The 16,309-nt window shown below is 36.8% G+C and overlaps 2 protein-coding genes across 6 annotated transcripts in view; one reads left to right on the top strand and one right to left on the bottom strand.

The window, feature by feature from the left end:
• tmem59l (transmembrane protein 59-like) overlaps positions 1–14,912 on the top strand; it is a 28,105-nt gene extending 13,193 nt beyond the window's left edge. Inside the window, exons 5-8 of the mRNA XM_055216632.2 lie at positions 5,408–5,516; positions 5,699–5,813; positions 13,027–13,144; positions 13,293–14,912. Of these exons, the coding sequence (XP_055072607.2) occupies positions 5,408–5,516; positions 5,699–5,813; positions 13,027–13,144; positions 13,293–13,451 (501 nt within the window). The 3' untranslated portion in view covers positions 13,452–14,912. The remainder of the gene's footprint in view (positions 1–5,407; positions 5,517–5,698; positions 5,814–13,026; positions 13,145–13,292) is intronic.
• The window catches only part of crlf1b (cytokine receptor-like factor 1b), a 43,138-nt gene that overhangs the window by 21,850 nt on the left and 4,979 nt on the right, over positions 1–16,309 (bottom strand). The window lies entirely within an intron of this gene.

Below are 16,309 nucleotides of genomic sequence, written 5' to 3' on the forward strand. Positions count from 1 at the left end.
ACATCAGTTAAACTGCAGTCTGGACTTAATGTGTGTCCTCCCTGTCCAGGGTTTTGTAAGTCCCTAAGAGGTAATCAACAGGAATCAGTCTATTTCCTCCGAGCTGAAGGGTAAACACGACTCCGACGTTGACTAGCCACTGATTGGGGGATGGATTTTTGTTTGGAAAGAGGTCTCCCATATTGTTTAAATTCCGGACGGGTTCAACGTGGACGGGCGGCTACACGCGAAAAGATGGGTTTTCGGAGAAAGCGAGCAAATTCCAAATAAGGGAATTGGGATTGTTTACTATTAAGTCAACAATCTCGGCCTCGTCTTCTTGGCAGTCCCGTAAGCTGCGTTGATCACCTTTGGCGAGTTCTGCAGTAATGCGTGACAGATGCACGTCAGGCTGCTTTCACTAATGGCAAGATTCCATTGGTCTGTGGCCAGTCAACATTAACTTCCTCAGATGTTCATTTCTCTCCCTTTGATTCTCGTCCCTTGAAGACATCTGGACTCGATATCTTTGACAGCATCCCTTTCAATTAAACCAACTGTGAGAGTTGAGCTTTTTCGCAGAGCTAAATTGTCCATACCATGTTGCATTTCATGCTACGCCTTCATGTCTGTTTTTTACATGTCTGCCTTTAATCTTTGGAAATTAGGATTGTACATAACAGCGAGTTGTACGTTCATGCATGTGGCCAGCGCTTTGATCCAAAGCCACTTTTGGTTAGGGATGGTTCATGATGGTTGACTAGTTGTCAAACAGTGGGCTTGACAATTACTGAGACTAGTTGTAGTACATTTATTTTAAGTATAAATGTATGTTTGAGTATGTATATAGGTCTGTAAAATCCACGGTAAAGTCTGATTATCTAATTTTGAGATTTAGAACATCAATGTTTCATTTTTTTTAATCTTTGTCATGACCTTACTACATCAATAGTAAAGGTGTCAAGGATATATTTTTTACTGAATGTTCTTTACATTTTGTAGGATGATTTTATGTCAAAAACAGACTTGGCTGGGTTTGTCACAGACTGGGTCACATTGCCGCCGGCAAGAGCGCCAAAAACGCCTTGGTTGCCATGCCAAGAACGCTATAGAAAAAGTGTAGTGGACGGTCTGCAATCGAATGCATTCTCTGAAATCTTCTCAAGCGAAGGTTTCTGCCTTCCGATTGGTTGCCGCCGAACTGCTTCATAGCTAATTAACATAAAGTTGAGCTGATTTAAACTCTCCTCGACGCTCACACCGTCCATGAGCTCGCCGCCGGCTCTCATTGAAAATGAATGCCTTCCGGCCACTTTAACGCTTTCGTTGGTGTGAGCACACAGTAATAATGCTATTAAAGGTGCTTTGTGTAACTTTTAAAAGGATCTCTTGACAGAAATGCAATATAATAAACATAATTATATTATCAGTGGTGTATAAGACCTCACATTATGAACTTTATTGTTTTTATTACCTTAGAATGAGCAGTTTTATCTACATAAATCTTACATGAAAGTCTTCGTCATGTTTCTACAGTAGCCCTAAATGGACAGTCAGTAGATCGTGTTTTGTCACTACGTTGTCTTATGCTGCTTTCAGACCAACCGTGGTAGAGGCGTCAAGCACGAGTGATATCAATGTTAAGTCAATGTAAAGACGCATTGACGCGCATCTGGAGGTCTTGCGGCACGAATGAGGCGTTTAGTGCGGCGCGGTAGACGCGATTTCACCTCATTTGCGCGTGTAGTTCGCGCGAATTGAGCGTTGCCGCGGCAAATGTGCGGGTTCAAAAATTTTAACTTTGTTAACATGTTAATCAATCAGAAGCTTGCTCTAGTGGTGACATGATTACAGGAAGGCAGCAGAGTCGCAGAAGCTCCTCCCATGACACAAATTTCCGTGTTAATGTCTTTCATGTGCGGCTTTCACACGCAAATAAAGCGAGTAAACTCAAACTGTTCAAGCGGCAAACTAGGCATGGTAGACGCAATTTTGACGCCCCAAACGCATCTGGTGTGAACCCACGGTTAGACGACAACATGTTTGTCCTGTGGCAGCTACAGTATGCGTTTCCAAATTAAGGTTGGTTGCAATTTGCAATCTCACCACTAGATGCCGCGAAAAAACTGTACCTTTACTGTACCTTTAAGTATGTCTATCAATTTTTATGTTTCAATCTATTTTATTAAGATACAAATAGAAAATACAGGAAATGTGTACAAAAAAAAATTACATTTTCAGGACTAAATGTCTTCTTTAGGCATCGTTGGTGTTTAGTGTGACCTCTCTTGGCACTAAACACATCTTGAGCGTTTTTGAGCAGAATGAAAATTAAATAAAATGAGAAAATAGGATTTAATTTTATTTAGGTTTAAGAGATCCTGCAGTTTCCTGCTACTGCTCAAGTGGAAGGGGAGTTTACCCTAAATACATGACAGTTTACATTTTTATACAGTTTTTAATACTATATATACATTTCCTGTATTTTCTTTATGTATTATATTAAGGAGACTGAGAAACAATTATATATGATTACTATAACATTGCAAAACAACAAATCTAATTCTGCACAGTACTGTATATTAGTGATATTGACAAAAAAATCTAATTGGTTTCTAAATTAATATGTACACACACACACATGGTGTTGGCATACCAAGTGCCCTAACATACACAATTTTTAATACACAGTCCCTGCTAATAAAGCCCCATTGTATTCATTCATATCTTAGTTATCTGAATACAGGAATAGCAAGACATTCAAAAGCTTCCTTAGGGTTTTCTTCCGCTAATGCACTGACATGAAAAACCATGTGTGCTTGCCTCTGCCAACCTCTTTGTGGTCATTTCAGAAGTTCACATTAGCCTCCCCTGAGAGCTAGCACAGATCTGCTCTGCTGAATCAGTTTCAGAAGATGCCAGAAATCCTCTTTTAATAAGATCTCAAGGGAAAGCTATAGGTGCATTCTTTTTTAAAACATACAGTAATTTACACATACAAAGCCAGACAAAGGCTGAAAGAGACACGTATTCCCGTAGACTAATACAAACATCCATTTGAGGCGAGTAGTATTTGTGTGAGTTGGCGCATAGTGCTCTGTTTCACCAGCGGACGGTGTTGGTTGGTCACATGGACAAATATAAATTTTCATTATAAATGGGTGATAAAATCTCCTTGAATCCTCTTTTAACTCATTCCCGCCAGCCTTTTTTTTTTAAAGTTGCCCACCAGCATTCTTTGTGATTTTCACAAAGGTTCACAAAATGCCTTTCAGAAAAATTTTCTTCTAAAAATATATAAACATACAAATATATCAAATGAAAGAACAGACCCTCTGCTTTCAAACAAAAAAACAAAAATTATATATATATTTTTTCTCTGCTTATAAACTGTTAAATATGGGTATTTTTTTTCAAAATAATTTTTTTAACAAAAAGCTGAAATAATTGCATTTTGTTAGAGATCAGATTGAGAACGATTATCAAAACGTACACAGAGTGTAAAATTAATGAATAATTTTTTGCTTCAGTTTTTTTATAAATTGGGTAAGAGAGTATCAAATGGACACTCGCTCTATTACAGATAACCTTAAAAACTCATCAGGAACACGCTTTTTAATGCAAATGTTAATGTTATAAAGGTCCAGCTTAATTTGGCATTTACATAATAATATATTTTTAAACTGAAGTTGATCATGTGTTTTTGGAACAGAATTGTGTTATGACCCATATTTATGTGTGTGTATATGTGTATATATCACAATACACTCACCTAAAGGTTTCTTAGAAACACCTGTTCAATTTCTCATTAATGCAATTATCTAATCAACCAATCACATGGCAGTTGCTTCAATGCAGGTAGGGGTGCGGTCCTGGTCAAGACAATCTCCTGAACACCAAACTGAATGTCAGAATGGGAAAGAAATGTGATTTAAGCAATTTTGAGCGTGGTATTTCACAATCTACTCAGTTACTGGGATTTTCACGCACAACCATTTCTAGGGTTTACAAAGAATGGTGTGAAAAGGGAAAAACATCCAGTATGCGGCAGTCGTGTGGGCGAAAATGCCTTGTTGATGCTAGAGGTCAGAGGAGAATGGGCCGACTGATTCAAGCTGATAGAAGAGCAACTTTGACTAAAATAACCACTCGTTACAACCGAGGTATGCAGCAAAGCATTTGTGAAGCCACAACACGCACAACCTTGAGGCAGATGGGCTACAACAGCAGAAGACCCCACCGGGTACCACTCATCTCCACTACAAATAGGAAAAAGTGGCTACAATTTGCACAGGCTCACCAACAATGGACAGTTGAAGAGTAAAAAAATGTTGCCTGGTCTGATGAGTCTCGATTTCTGTTGAGACTCTCAGATGGTAGAGTCAGAATTTGGCCATAACAGAATAAGAACATAGATCCATCATGCCTTGTTACCACTGTGCAGGTGTGGGGGATGTGTTCTTGGCACACTTTAGGCCCCTTAGTGCCAATTGGGCATCTTTTAAATGCCACTGCCTACCTCAGCATTGTTTCTGACCATGTCCATCCCTTTATGACCACCACGTACCCCTCCTCTGATGGCTACTTCCAGCAGGATAATGCACCATGTCACAAAGCTTGATTCATTTGAAATTGGTTTCTTGAACATGACAATGAGTTCACTGTACTAAAATGGCCCCCACAGTCACCAGATCTCAACCCAATAGAGCATGTTTGGGATGTGGTGGAACGGGAGCTTTGTGCCCTGGATGTGCATCCCACAAATCTCCATCAACTGCAAGATGCTATCCTATCAGTATGGGCCAACATTTCTAAAGAATGCTTTCAGAACCTTGTTGAATCAATGTCACGTAGAATTAAGGCAGTTCTGAAGGCGAAAGGGGGTCAAACACAGTATTAGTATGGTGTTCCTAATAATCCTTTAGGTGAGTGTATATGTAATATCATAACTAATGCATAGTTGTAGTTAATGACGTTAAACTATTCCTGAAAAGTCTTGCTTGTAATTTTTCCCCATTATTCAAGAATTTTCTGCAAACCCCATGGGCCCCCATTTCAAATCGCAAAGGGGTCCACGATCCTATTGAGAAAAGCTGTGTCAAATGTATGGGGGTATGGTGTCGGGTATTACTTCTGTCAACGATCAATCACAAGAATCAATTTCTGCCAGTTTGGACTGCCGGTGATACAGATGTAAGCAGGAGCTGTGTTGGCGCTTAGTTTTAGTTCTTGTTTTTAAAACGTGTTCTCCGTGTCATCGTGTTTAACCGTGCCGAACATTTGTGAGAATCTTTCGCATGACGGCGTTGAAAACTTTACCATAACAAAAACGCTCGCCGACCCAGGCGTCTCATTCAGAAGCCTTTCTGCTGAGTAAATCCCATAATGCCGTTTCCTGCTCTTGACACTGTGTTTGTTGATTCTCCAGAGCCAACCAGAGATCGAATACTCTTTGCCTGAGTTACAAGCCCCACGCTCCAATGTGGCTGACAAACCCTGGCCCCAAGTCAACTCTCACACACAGCGACCGCATACCGGTAAGAGTATCTGCCCTCGAGCCAGATGGTCGTTGACGGCTTTGGTTTTCTCTCTAATAGCTTTCTTAAGCGTAGTCGTGGACCGAAGCTCGAGCCTTGACTTCTGTTTGCTGCTGTGGTTTGTCCGTAGCAGGAGGGTCATAAAATCGATGGTCACGATTGCTGTCTCTGCATCATTGCAGGTGGTCGGTCGCACGGGGAGCGGAATGCGGCAAAACCTGGAGCCAAAGGAAAGCACGTCAGCCAACACGCTGAGGATGCAGCTGCAGAGCATGACTTCCTGGGCTGCATGTCAAGGTGAGATTGGGATGAATGCAGGTGCTGATGTTTTGATTTGGCCAAGGTTAAATAATTGATTAGGTTGCTTAGAACTGCAAACCTTTTAATAAGTTTTAACTTAAAGGTGCATTAAAACCAAACTAATACTAATACAAACTAATAATAATTAAGTATAAAATGTTTTTAAAACATTGAACGATGTTGCATTTTTGTTGCAGTTACATTATGTGCGAGAAAGCAAAAAATGTTTTACAGTTTTTAACAATAATGTATTTTGGTTGCAGTGAGGTTATGTGACAAAAAGCAAATTAATACCCAGCAAACGCAAAAGGTTTAGCTACTTTTAATAACGTTGCATTTTGGTTGCAGTTAGGTTATGTGCGCAAAAAAACTAATGAATACCCAACAAGCACAAAAAGGTTTACTTGCTTTTAACAACGTTGCATTGTGGTTGCAGTTTTTTTTTGTGCACATAACCTAACCGCAACCAAAATGCAACGTTGTTTAAAGCTGTAAACCTTTTTGTGCTTGTTGGGTATTCATTTGTTTTGTTTTTTTGCGCACATAACCTAACTGCAAACAAAATGCAACATTGTTAAAAGCTGTAAACCTTTTTGTGCTTGCAAAAAAACCAATTAATATCCAACAAGCACAAAAAGGTTTACAGCTTTTAACAATGTTGCATTTTGGTTGCAGTTAGGTTGTGTGCGCAAAAAACAAATGAATACCCAACACGCACAAAAAGGTTTACAGCTTTTAACAACGTTGCATTTTGTTTCCAGTTAGGTTATGTGCACAAAAACAAAAATGAATAACCAAAAAGCACAAAAAGGTTTACAGCTTTTAACAACGTTGCATTTTGGTTGCAGTGAGGTTATGTGCACAAAAACAAAAATGAATAACCAAAAAGCACAAAAAGGTTTACAGCTTTTAACAACGTTGCACTTTGGTTGCAGTTAGGTTGTGTGCGCAAAAAACAAATTAATACCCAACAAGCACAAAAAGTTTTACAGCTTTTAACAACGTTGCATTTTGGTTGCGGTTAGGTTATGTGCGCAAAAACAAATGAATATCCAACAAGCACAAAAAGGTTTACAGCTTTTAACAACATTGCATTTTGGTTGCAGTTAGGTTATGTGCGCAAAAACAAATGAATATCCAACAAGCACAAAAAGGTTTACAGCTTTTAACAACGTTGCCTTTTGGTTGCAGTTAGGTTATGTGCGCAAAAAAAACTAATTAATACTCAACAAACACAAAAAGGTTTACTGCGTTTAACAACGTTGCATTTTGGTTGCAGTTAGGTTATGTGCGCAAAAACAAATGAATATCCAACAAGCACAAAAAGGTTTACAGCTTTTAACAACGTTGCATTTTGGTTGCAGTTAGGTTATGTACGCAAAAAACAAATTAATTCCCAACAAGCACAAAAAGGTTTACAGTAGTGTTGGGCGATATGCCCTATTTTCAGATCGTCCTATCGTCAGCCTGTGAGATCGGCGATACACGATATTATCGGGGGGCGTAGCAGTAGTTTACTCTTTTTTTATTTGTTAATTTTTACTCATTATAACAAGTCACTTGATGTGTGGACAAAAAAAAAACAAGACCGTAACACCGTCGTGACCGCAACCTTCTTAAAACTGATGCCATTAAAGCGAGCGCGTCATTAAAACCCTATCATGATTACTTAATAACTGTAAAAACATGCATCTGCGCACGCACACACAAGTGCGCGCACATACAAACTATTCAATGCATTTATTTAGTGCTGTTGCAGAAGACTACACGTGTCAAGCAGTGGTGCTCTCATGAGGTGCCTTTTTAAACGCATCGGTCCAGCGGAAGGCGATCATATTTTAAACACAATCATATATTAAACACGAGGGACGTGTTGCTACAACTCATTGAAATGCATATCATAAACAGGATTAATACCTAGTGATCTGACTTCAGACAGAGCGCAGCTCTCTGCACGTAGGCGAGAGTGAGAGAGAGGCGCTAATATGCAGCGGGTCATATTTTAAACAAAAAGTAAAGTTTGCATCAGCTCGCATGAAACGCATTAAACTGAACAAATAAGGATTACTACTTCAGTTTATGTTTAGACTGCGGACTGTCGCGAGAGCGCGTGCACGTGAGACAGAGAGAAGCGCAGCTGCTCATGACGCGGCACGCTGGATTTAGTGGTAGAAGGAGACCAAGACGCGCGCATTAAGTGCAGGTACGTGCAAGAAGGAATTCTCTCTTTACAAGCTCTCCGCGTAAAGTGAAGCAAACAAACCCTCATGTGAGGAAAAGCATGCATTGTCGGTGTTAATATAAAACTATGATGATAATAATAATAACCATTCACCAACTATCGTCTTGACTATCGCCATGAAAGCCTGCCATTGGCGATATGTCTGAAGATCGTCGATACACGATACTATCGTCTATCGGCACAACCCTAGTTTACAGCTTTTAACAACGTTGCATTTTGGTTGCAGTTAGGTTATGTGCGCAAAAAAATGAATTAATACTCAACAAACACAAAAAGGTTTACTGCGTTTAACAATGTTGCATTTTGGTTGCAGTTAGGTTATGTGCGCAAAAAACAAATTAATACCCAACAAGCACAAAAAGTTTTACAGCTTTTAACAACGTTGCATTTTGGTTGCGGTTAGGTTATGTGCGCAAAAACAAATGAATATCCAACAAGCACAAAAAGGTTTACAGCTTTTAACAACGTTGCATTTTGGTTGCAGTTAGGTTATGTACGCAAAAAAACAAATTAATTCCCAACAAGCACAAAAAGGTTTACAGCTTTTAACAACGTTGCATTTTGGTTGCAGTTAGGTTATGTGCGCAAAAAAATGAATTAATACTCAACAAACACAAAAAGGTTTACTGCGTTTAACAATGTTGCATTTTGGTTGCAGTTAGGTTATGTGCGCAAAAAACAAATTAATACCCAACAAGCACAAAAAGTTTTACAGCTTTTAACAACGTTGCATTTTGGTTGTGGTTAGGTTATGTGCGCAAAAACAAATGAATATCCAACAAGCACAAAAAGGTTTACAGCTTTTAACAACGTTGCATTTTGGTTGCGGTTAGGTTATGTGCGCAAAAAACAAATTAATACCCAACAAGCACAAAAGGGTTTACAGCTTTTAACAATGTTGCATTTTGGTTGCAGTTAGGTAAAGTGCGCAAAAAACAAATTAATACTCAACAAACACAAAAAGGTTTACAGCTTTTAACAACGTTGCATTTTGGTTGCAGTTAGGTAAAGTGCGCAAAAAACAAATGAATATCCAACAAGCACAAAAAGGTTTACTGCGTTTAACAACGTTGCATTTTGGTTGCGGTTAGGTTATGTGCGCAAAAACAAATGAATATCCAACAAGCACAAAAAGGTTTACAGCTTTTAACAACGTTGCATTTTGGTTGCAGTTAGGTTATGTGCGCAAAAACAAAAATTAATACCCAACAAGCACAAAAAGGTTTACAGCTTTTAACAACGTTGCATTTTGGTTGCAGTTAGGTTATGTGCGCAAAAACAACAAATTAATACCCAACAAGCACAAAAAGGTTTACAGCTTTTAACGTTGCATTTTGGTTGCAGTTAGGTTATGTGCGCAAAAACAACAAATTAATACGCAACAAGCACAAAAAGGTTTACAGCTTTTAACGTTGCATTTTGGTTGCAGTTAGGTTATGTGCGCAAAAACAACAAATTAATACCCAACAAGCACAAAAAGGTTTACAGCTTTTAACAACGTTGCATTTTGGTTGCAGTTAGGTTATGTGCGCAAAAACAAAAATTAATACCCAACAAGCACAAAAAGGATTATAGCTTTTAACAACGTTGCATTTTGGTTGCAGTTAGGTTATGTGCGCAAAAAAAAAACAAATTAATACCCAACAAGCACAAAAAGGTTTACAGCTTTTAACAACGTTGCATTTTGGTTTCAGTTACGTTATGTGCGCAAAAAACAAATTAATTCCCAACAAGCACAAAAGGGTTTACAGCTTTTAACAACGTTGCATTTTGGTTGCAGTTAGGTTATGTACGCAAAAAAAATTAATACCCAACAAGCACAAAAAGGTTTACAGCTTTTAACAACGTTGCCTTTTGGTTGCAGTTAGGTTATGTGCGCAAAAAAAACTAATTAATACTCAACAAACACAAAAAGGTTTACTGCGTTTAACAACGTTGCATTTTGGTTGCAGTTAGGTTATGTGCGCAAAAAAACAAATTAATACCCAACAAGCACAAAAAGGTTTACTGCGTTTAACAACGTTGCATTTTGGTTGCGGTTAGGTTATGTGCGCAAAAACAAATGAATATCCAACAAGCACAAAAAGGTTTACAGCTTTTAACAACGTTGCATTTTGGTTGCAGTTAGGTTATGTGTGCAAAAAACAAATTAATTTCCAACAAGCACAAAAAGGTTTACAGCTTTTAACAACGTTGCATTTTGGTTGAAGTTAGGTTATGTGTGCAAAAAACAAATTAATTCCCAATAAGCACAAAAAGGTTTACAGCTTTTAACAATGTTGCATTTTGGTTGCAGTTAGGTTATGTGAGCAAAAAAATGAATTAATACTCAACAAACACAAAAAGGTTTACTGCGTTTAACAATGTTGCATTTTGGTTGCAGTTAGGTTATGTGCGCAAAAAACAAATTAATACCCAACAAGCACAAAAAGTTTTACAGCTTTTAACAACGTTGCATTTTGGTTGCAGTTAGGTTATGTGCGCAAAAAACTAATTAATACCCAACAAGCACAAAAAGTTTTACAGCTTTTAACAACGTTGCATTTTGGTTGCGGTTAGGTTATGTGCGCAAAAACAAATGAATATCCAACAAGCACAAAAAGGTTTACAGCTTTTAACAACGTTGCATTTTGGTTGCAGTTAGGTTATGTGCGCAAAAAAATGAATTAATACTCAACAAACACAAAAAGGTTTACTGCGTTTAACAATGTTGCATTTTGGTTGCAGTTAGGTTATGTGCGCAAAAAACAAATTAATACCCAACAAGCACAAAAAGTTTTACAGCTTTTAACAACGTTGCATTTTGGTTGCGGTTAGGTTATGTGCGCAAAAACAAATGAATATCCAACAAGCACAAAAAGGTTTACAGCTTTTAACAACGTTGCATTTTGGTTGCGGTTAGGTTATGTGCGCAAAAAACAAATTAATACCCAACAAGCACAAAAGGGTTTACAGCTTTTAACAATGTTGCATTTTGGTAAAGTGCGCAAAAAACAAATTAATACTCAACAAACACAAAAAGGTTTACAGCTTTTAACAACGTTGCATTTTGGTTGCAGTTAGGTAAAGTGCGCAAAAAACAAATGAATATCCAACAAGCACAAAAAGGTTTACAGCTTTTAACAATGTTGCATTTTGGTTGCAGTTAGGTAAAGTGCGCAAAAAACAAATTAATACTCAACAAACACAAAAAGGTTTACAGCTTTTAACAACGTTGCATTTTGGTTGCAGTTAGGTAAAGTGCGCAAAAAACAAATGGATATCCAACAAGCACAAAAAGGTTTACAGCTTTTAACAACGTTGCATTTTGGTTGCAGTTAGGTTATGTGCGCAAAAAACAAATTAATACCCAACAAGCACAAAAGGGTTTACAGCTTTTAACAATGTTGCATTTTGGTTGCAGTTAGGTAAAGTGCGCAAAAAACAAATGAATATCCAACAAGCACAAAAAGGTTTACAGCTTTTAACAACGTAGCATTTTGGTTGCAGTTAGGTAAAGTGCGCAAAAAACAAATTAATACTCAACAAACACAAAAAGGTTTACAGCTTTTAACAATGTTGCATTTTGGTTGCAGTTAGGTAAAGTGCGCAAAAAACTAATTAATACCCAACAAGCACAAAAAGGTTTACAGCTTTTAACAACGTTGCATTTTGGTTACAGTTAGGTTATGTGCGCAAAAAACTAATGAATACTCAAAAAGCACAAAAGGTTTACAGCTTTTAACAACGTTGCATTTTGGTTACAGTTAGGTTATTGGCGCAAAAAACTAATGAATACTCAAAAAGCACAAAAGGTTTACTGCTTTTAACAACGTTGCATTTTGGTTGCAGTTAGGTTATGTGCGCAAAAACCAAAATTAATACCCAACAAGCACAAAAAGGTTTACAGCTTTTAACAATGTTGCATTTTGGTTGCAGTTAGGTAAAGTGCGCAAAAAACTAATTAATACCCAACAAGCACAAAAAGGTTTACAGCTTTTAACAACGTTGCATTTTGGTTACAGTTAGGTTATTGGCGCAAAAAACTAATGAATACTCAAAAAGCACAAAAGGTTTACTGCTTTTAACAACGTTGCATTTTGGTTGCAGTTAGGTTATGTGCGCAAAAACCAAAATTAATACCCAACAAGCACAAAAAGGTTTACAGCTTTTAACAACGTTGCATTTTGGTTGCAGTTAGGTTATGTGCGCAAAAAACAAATTAATACTCAACAAGCACAAAAAGGTTTACAGCTTTTAACAACGTTGCATTTTGGTTGCAGTTAGGTTATGTGCGCAAAAAACAAATAAATTCCCATCTACAACAAAATGTTTTACAATTGTCAACAATGTTGCATTTTGGTTGCAGTTAGGTTATGTGCGCAAAAAAACTAATTCATTCCCAGCTACAACAAAATGTTTTACAATTTTCAACAACGTTGCATTTTGGTTGTAGTCAGGTTATGCGCGCAAAAAAACAAATTAATACACAACAAGCTCAAAAAGGGTTTTAGCTTTTAACAATGTTGCATTTTGGTTGCTGTTAGGTTTACAAAATCAAGTTAATACCTGTTTAACAGCGTTGCATTTGTATGTATAGATTTATGTTCTACTGTTTTAAAAATAGCCCATAAACTACACAAAAATTATTTGAATAATACTATCAACAATATGTGCTAATAAGGTTTATGAAACATCACTAGCGGATATGCTAACAATTTCATAGTTCTTTATTTTTAAAAAACATTGTATATAACATATGACATAAGCATAATGAAAACAAAATAGTATACATGAAACATTTTGATAGTGTATATTTGATAACGGGGTAATGTTTTTGACAAAGTGTTTAAAACGATGTGCACTCACGTAAGACGGATACTCCAGACCCCTGAAGTCTAAGACCATTGTTATATCAAACAGTAAAATAAAATACTTTCTGTGCTTTTTAAAGTTAAAAGATCACTTTTTGGTGTTTATTTCCCGCAGGCGCTCAGGTCTGCCACGCTGGATATTAGCAGTGTGTCTTTTCCTATCCATCATGGTGATGCTGTGGCTAAGCTGTGCCAGTCTTGTCACAGCACCCGAGCAACACATCAAGAATCAGGTACACCGCAGATACGAGCTAAACGTGTTCATGAGCATTAAAGCATCGCTTTCATTTTTAGAATGGGTTCCACTTTAGCGTGGCACTTTTTAGTTGTTGTTCAAAACTTCTATATGTTGGACATTTAAAGCAGATGATGTTTTTACAGCTAAGCATCAATGGCGATAAGGAGTTCTTGGATGACACCCAAAAGGTCAACCCCTATCACCTGACGCCAGTGATTGCCATGACGCTCAGCCAATCGGAGGAAAGCAAGGAGGCGGGTCCGCTTCCAGTCAAGGTCGACCTCAGCAAAACGTCGCTTTAAAGGAAGTACTTTCGATGACGGCACGTACTCAGAGCAACTAGTCTCCGATTTAAAGGAAATCCACATCGTTTTTTCTAAATAAAAAACCTGCATGACGCCATTTATTATATCGGTTACAAAAGTACGTCCTGTCGAAATCCTAGTTCACCCGTTGAATCGGCAAACCTCATGAAATCATAGTGTTAGGTGCTTGTTTACATAATGTACTAACTTATGCATCGTCAACTATAATATATTATACATCGAAAACTCTAGTTACGTTTGAGCTCAGCATTTTTCTTATCGCTGTTGTGATATCGCACTGGGAACTCAGACGATAGATAATGCCGCTTATAAAAACCTCGAAAGAAGAGTATAGGATTATTTGTCAAGTTCTGGAGGCTCATACAGCATTGAGATTATACCGAACGCAATACGAATAATATTAAACAGTCAAAGTGATATTCCTATTTAGTAACAAGTATCACAAAAGACTTCAGTGGGGATCTGTCAAGGAGTTTGACTTTCTTACACACTTCGATTTCAAATGCGATCGATTAGCGAAAGATCAAGTTTCGTAACAGATGATCCAGACGACATTTACAAAGCATTTACATTGGACATGACTGTGTTCACGTCCTTTAAATTGATATAACCTTAATATTACTTTTAAAATAATAGACTTTAATTAGAATTGTAGTTCAAATAAAAATCTACATTTTTGATTTTTTATATGCATACAGAAATGCAGGGACATTTTAATATGCGTATGCATCTAAAATCGAATTGAACTACCCACATTTACATTAAGGAAGCATGGTGTGTATTTATTTATTTATTTCTGTATTTATTCAAAGCTTACAGTAGCACAACGTATAGCGTCTGTTGTCTTTTATGTCTCATTTAGATAACTCAGTGCCACTGTAAGAAAGATAGAAAGACACAAACAATAGCTTGCTATATGATTCGAATGCATTAACCCTTGCTTATATATCTCTGACCTATTACAGATTTTGTTTCATCCTATTGGGAAAACTGGGTGGGGTTTAAGATGGGATGGTTTGTGTCTGCCTACTGTATCGCCAGGCTTTGACAAATACATATTTTGTAACCAGACTGTAGAATCGAGGAGCTTTCATGGCACTATTTGTCTTGTGCAGCTATTTTTCACTTTTAAGCCAAGCCACGGTGCATGCTAGTACGCTATGAGACATTGAATATATTGTCCAATCTCTTTCTTCGAAAGCAAACTGCTGTAGGCTTGTGATCTTTGTGTTTTTGCTAAATGTTCAGTAATTATGACTATAAATTATTATTAAAAAGAGGTGTTATACCTTAATAAGCCATTTAATATCTACTCCTGGTTCTAAGCAACGTCATTATTGTATGAAATACAAGTCAATAATATCTTTTTCCTCTTTTGAACAGTTTACATTACATAATCCACAATATCAGATGAATAAAGTGTTTTCATGTAATTAATCTGGTGTGGCCACACTTCTTGTTTGAAGACTTCCGATTACATCAGGTGTCTTTGTTTGCCAATAAATGTGAAATAAATGTGTTTAACAAAAATACATAAAATCAGCCTAAAAAATGTTAAATGTTTTTTTTTTAAATGCCTTTGCAAAATATACATTTTTTTAAACTAAATGTATAAATATGGTAGTCTTTAAAGGCAACTCTTACATATTTATGCATGTAACAGGGGGTCTTTGCTTCAATAAGACTTATTATTGGCATCATAAGGTTTTGTTATAACTATAATAGAGTTTGTCATTGATGTTACCCATCCGCTCTAATAGGATACTGAACATTTTTGCGCTGTAATTACTGTAAATCACCACACAGGAGCGCTAGAGATCCACCATCCACATGAAAAATACTGTAAAGTTTTTAGTATTACTATAGAAAACTGTAGTAGAAATTTAGTACATTTCTAGATACTATAGTGTTTTACTATAGCAAAGCATTACTTAATAATTATTAAAGTATACTACAGGGTTGACTGTTTAAGTTTATCAATTTGCTAGTGAATACTACCCAGAATACTAAAGTAGGTATACTGTAGCATATACTACAATATAGTAAAGTTCACTAAGGTATCCTATATTGGCAAGATGAGAAATTTAAAAATATATTAAAAAATTGTTTTAAAAACATGCATCAGGTTTATTTCAATGCACATAGTGTATTTATTTATGTTAATTTATGCAATAAAAAAATACATTTGCACCATTTTATGAAAGTTAAGACTGAATGGACCTGAAAATGTCAAATGGTGTAACCACCAATTGCGCCAAAGAATGAGAAATATTAAATATTTTTTCCACCTTGATGGCATGTAAGCGTAATTATAAAACAATCATTTTAAAATATCATTTTATTAGTTATTTCTAAATGTAAATTTTAATGCGTTTTTGTAATATTTGTCCTGACATATGTTGAAAACAGCTCTGTTTTCTAAATCATCTTTGACAAATGATGTAAAAAATGTAGGGGAGACCGGGGCTGGTTGTCTCACGGGTTGGTTGTCACACTGCTTATTCCAAACATACTACATGGCGCTGTAGTACAATTTTGATATCAATTTGTTAGCCTTTAATAGCTTACTCATTTGCACTAATAATTTTGCTGAGCAGACACAAAACATTGAGGTTAGGAGTAAATTTTCATGTTGGTGTTGTTTTTGTGTTGAGATTTTGTAGGATATTAGTCATTCAAAAACAAAACAGTAGTAGCTTTATTTTGAGTCATATTTTAGCTATCAAGTTAAAGCCGTGTGGCAGCTAGCTTAGCATGTTTGTCAAGAAGTCAGTTGGGGATGGTTGTCTCATAGCTTGCGGGGTTGGTTGTCACATGTGAGTATTGGACATGTA

The sequence above is a fragment of the Misgurnus anguillicaudatus genome, chromosome 23 (genome assembly GCF_027580225.2).
Source record: "Misgurnus anguillicaudatus chromosome 23, ASM2758022v2, whole genome shotgun sequence".
Classification (NCBI taxonomy): domain Eukaryota; kingdom Metazoa; phylum Chordata; class Actinopteri; order Cypriniformes; family Cobitidae; genus Misgurnus; species Misgurnus anguillicaudatus.